Raw genomic sequence first — 4,081 nt, forward strand, 5'->3', positions numbered from 1 at the left:
CTGATTATGCAGCTAAAGTGATCTGCGACATCAACAATCTATTAAAAATTGTTTTGTACATTATATTCTTGAGAGCATACCAGAATTTTTTCTGTGTTGAAAGAAACCACAGATTCACAAGATGAAGACCCTCCTATGTCGCAATCCGATTCATGGAAGTGCAAAAATGATGAATCTGGGGGAAAATAGAGAAAATACCTTTAGGAACTCAAAGAGTTGCACATATGTTCTATTATCACATCTCACATTCCCTCATGTTCATCTGAACAGCTTCCCCATTGGGCACTCCACAGGGCAGAACTTTAATGAAGAGCTTTCTGCACACAGCACTACATCCACACAGCCAGGGAAGCAAGAGCTGACATGACTGCTTTTATATAATCAGTTTTATCGCTACTTCTGCTTATGCTTTTGGCTAAAAATACATTAAAAAAAAAAAAATGAAGGTGCTAAAAAAAAAAGGAGGGGGGTAAAAAACGGAGGAAGCTGGAAGCTTGAGAAAAGTTTGGGGTAGACATGTCCCCATTTGGCATTATGATTCCATTTTCTGGCCCAAGAAATTAAAGACAAAATTATCATTCCAATCCCAGAGAGGAAAAATAATTGGAATGGACCATACAGAGGTAGAAAAAGAGCTACTACTGGAACTCCAGGAAACAGAGGTATAAAAGACTGTAAAAAGCAGACAGAATAGTAAACCATAATTGACTGAACATATACAAAGGTCCTCACAGGTATACTACTAAGACGACCATTACAAAAAGTATAAGATTGATTCAAATCTATGAAAAGTCAAACCGTTATTGGCATAGCAGAGAAAAAGTTTAACAAAAGAAACAAATAAACAAGTAACAACAATAATCAACAAAATTCCCTAGATTGATAGACTATAGACGTCACTACTTCACTTACATGGTACATTAACTGCTATCCTAAAAGAACTATTAGCTTTTAAGTCTTCAGATCTTAAAGCTTCTATTAACTTGAAATACTTCAAGAGTAAACAAGAAAAAGTAAATAAACAGTCTTATCTCTTTGATTGCACGTCACAAACACCAAATTTTCTCATCTCCCCTAATGTTCACAAATAGAAGCTTGATGCTAAGTTTGAAAGGCTGGGGGGCAGTGTGTTTTTCTAATTCACTTGTACAGGCAGTGCTATTCTTATATTTTGATTACATAAGGGTTGCAGTTAGTTAACTCCCCATTTCTCACAAGTACAGTGCTAAAAGAGAAAAAGAAACAGTCTTCTTATAAAGAGAAGTCAAAATAGCATCTAAAATCATTCCCTGGAAATAGAAACTTGGAACTAAGTTGAGCCATAAACAATAACTGGTGGGAGAAGTTTTATAACAGAAGCAAGAGTGGTGAAAAGCAGAAGGTCAAAGTTTAAAGTCAGAAAGTCCTGTAAGAACAGTGGCTCAACAGCCACAGTTTCCAGTAAGAGTTTTCAATGCTACCCTTTGCTCTTCACGTTGGCCAAACCCTCCTGTGCTATGGCAGCATTATTAACACATTACTTGTTCTGTGTTGATGCTCGTAAGTCAGAGACAGTTAAGAGCCATCGCTGTGGACTCACTGAGCAATTTTTGCTTCACAAACCAAAACAAAGAGGTGCAGGCACGGCCCACCTCCAGAATAATTTTCTGCACAACAGCAAGAATTTAGCGAAGGACTTTTTTAATAAGGTGGCAGGAAATAAGAACAGCCTACCTGTTACAAGCTATAGGGGGAAAAGAACCCTTCAAATCTTGCAATTCTTGGGGCAATAAACTGCTTTACTCATAGGGAAGAACGGACCTGCCTTTGTCTGCGAGTTAGATAAAGTCAAACCCGTACCACACTGCCTCATTAACAACTTTATGAAAAAGTAGAAACACCAACCAGAGAAATTACCCTGGACCTTGTAGTAGGCTACAAGAGAAACTACTTGAGATAAAAAGGTTCTCAGCTTCTGGGAAAGTTGTACTAAAACAAAGACTAAGAGCGTAAGGGAATTTTTCAACTAGCAATTTATTTAGCCACAGGATTTAAATAGCAAGGAGTGAACTGGTATACAGCTATTTCCGGGTAAGTATGCTGTTCTGTAACTAAGGGCTATCACATTATCAGTGTACGCAAAGTACCTGAGGCACCTGATGATTTAAGCAGAATTCCTTATATCAATCCCAATTACACTGGTCTCTTTAAAACAACGTCCACCATTAAATCAAAATCTAATCTTCCAAACACACCTCTGGAGTATCCCAAGTCAATCATTCATGCCTTAGTAACAGAAGAGATGTAATCACGCTTTGCCATTTATTAACTTGTGTGATATACAGATTTTATCTTAACACTGGGTGAAAGTCTTTTTGGTTTTATTCTTAAGCTTGAATGATTTGGAGCAATGGTCAACCGAGATAATTTTCACGATCTGATTTAGTGTTTACATACTATGGCTCTCAGCCACTGTAGCCACCCTGCCCCCACCCCCAAAAAAGAAAGCAGCTGATGTAAAATACCTCCTTAACACAGACGATATAGATAAAAGCTAACCAAAGAACTTTAAGCTGTAATGACAAAAGTGCACATACAGAGGGAAAAAAAAGCGGACGTAGGAAACTCGTAACAAGGTATATCTAGAAAGTTTGTAATTTTGTGTGGATTACACTAGCTGTATATTGTCCTTAGGGGCCACAGCAGTTGTTGATATGAGCACAGACTTTATGAAATAAGGGAAAAAAAAATAAAACCCTGCAGACAGCTAAGCAGTCATGACACATCACTGGTTGTTCTCATATAAATAATTGAGTGCCTATATTGCACTGAATTGATAAAATCTTTTTCTTCATCTGTATTACATGTACATTGTGATTCAGACTGGCATTTTTGTACAGCACATTCACACTATGCTCACGATCAAAGATCATAACAGACTGCTTAAGTCACATGATCCTGATGCAACAGATACTTAAGCACATAAAAATAGTTTTAACTGTGCCTGTCTTAAAAGCCACCAACTAACTTGAAAAAGACCAGAAGATCTGCTACCTGAACTTGGCGCTCCTAAAGAAAAGCACCTGGTTCACCAGCAGGAGATATGTAACCGTAGCAGAAAATGAATCGAGCCACATTCGATGCAAAAATACGAGCACAAGGGGCTGGGGGGCCTGCGTGCCCCTGAGCGCAGGGATGACGAAGCAGGCAGAGTCCAGCAGCCGGACTTGGCAGGCCGGCGCGCGGGGCAACAGGAATCCTCCCGGGTGACACCACAGGCCCCAGGGTCCACCCGTTCAAGGGAGAAGGAGCTTTTCCCCCGCCCCGCGCCACAGCCGTAGCCCCTGCTCCGCACCGCACCGCGCGGCTCGGGGGCGCAGCTCAGACCGGCGATGCCTCGCTGTGAGGCGGCGGGGCGGCAGCGGGGCGCACAGCCGAGCGCCCCCCCCCCGCCCGCCCGCCCGCCGCCGGGGCCCCGCGCCGGCGCCCCCTCGTGAGGCGTGAGGCGAGGCCCGGCCGCGCGCTCCTCTTCTGCTCCCGCCGCCCTCCGCAGGAGCGGGGCAGAAGGCGCCCGCACCGGCGTCCCCGCCACCACCCCCGGCCTCAGAGCTCCGCGGCGCCGAGGGGCTGCCGGCCTCCTCGTCCCCGCCCGGGGGCTGGGGGCGGCCACCACCGCAGCGCCCCCCGACTCACCGCACTCGGCCGAGTAGTGCTTTGCCCACTCCCCCGCCGAGGCGCAGCCCCCCGCCGGGCCCTGGCGCTGCCGGTGCAGCTCCTGCTTGAGCAGGGACAAGGCCGAGTACTGCTCGGTCAGGGCCAGCGCGGCCCGGGCCAGGGCCAGCAGGGCCAGCGGCACCCACAGTCCCCTCACGGCACCGCAGCCGCCGGCAGGTGCCATCTTCCCAGGGCGCATGCGCACCGCTTCCCCCGCGGCCGGGGACGGGGGCGCCCCCACCTCGCCCTTCCCGCGGGCGGGGCCGGGAGGCGGGCGCCGCCGCGCTGCCCCCTGGGGCGTGGAGTTCCGCGCCGGCGCGGCCTGGCCGAGGGCGGCGGCAGAAAACCACGACTCCCAGGACGCGCCGCGGCGCGGGCCGGGCCGGGC

At 47.4% G+C, this 4,081-nt stretch overlaps 1 protein-coding gene across 8 annotated transcripts in view; it reads right to left on the bottom strand.

The window, feature by feature from the left end:
• TTC13 (tetratricopeptide repeat domain 13) overlaps positions 1 to 3,968 on the bottom strand; it is a 43,209-nt gene extending 39,241 nt beyond the window's left edge. For 5 of the 8 annotated variants that reach the window (XM_087776364.1, XM_087776363.1, XM_087776361.1 and 2 more), the window contains exons 1-2: positions 3,673 to 3,968; positions 81 to 175 (exon numbers count right to left, since the gene is read on the bottom strand). In XM_087776364.1, the coding sequence (XP_087632490.1) occupies positions 81 to 175; positions 3,673 to 3,892 (315 nt within the window). In that variant the 5' untranslated portion in view covers positions 3,893 to 3,968. The remainder of the gene's footprint in view (positions 1 to 80; positions 176 to 3,672) is intronic. The other 3 variants (XM_087776362.1, XM_087776360.1, XM_087776365.1) reach the window with 2 other exon arrangements.
• Between the last annotated feature and the right edge of the window lie 113 nt (positions 3,969 to 4,081).

Source organism: Nipponia nippon, unplaced genomic scaffold (assembly GCF_047370975.1).
Source record: "Nipponia nippon isolate SJK-2023a ecotype South Korea unplaced genomic scaffold, ASM4737097v1 scaffold_4, whole genome shotgun sequence".
Lineage (NCBI taxonomy): Eukaryota > Metazoa > Chordata > Aves > Pelecaniformes > Threskiornithidae > Nipponia > Nipponia nippon.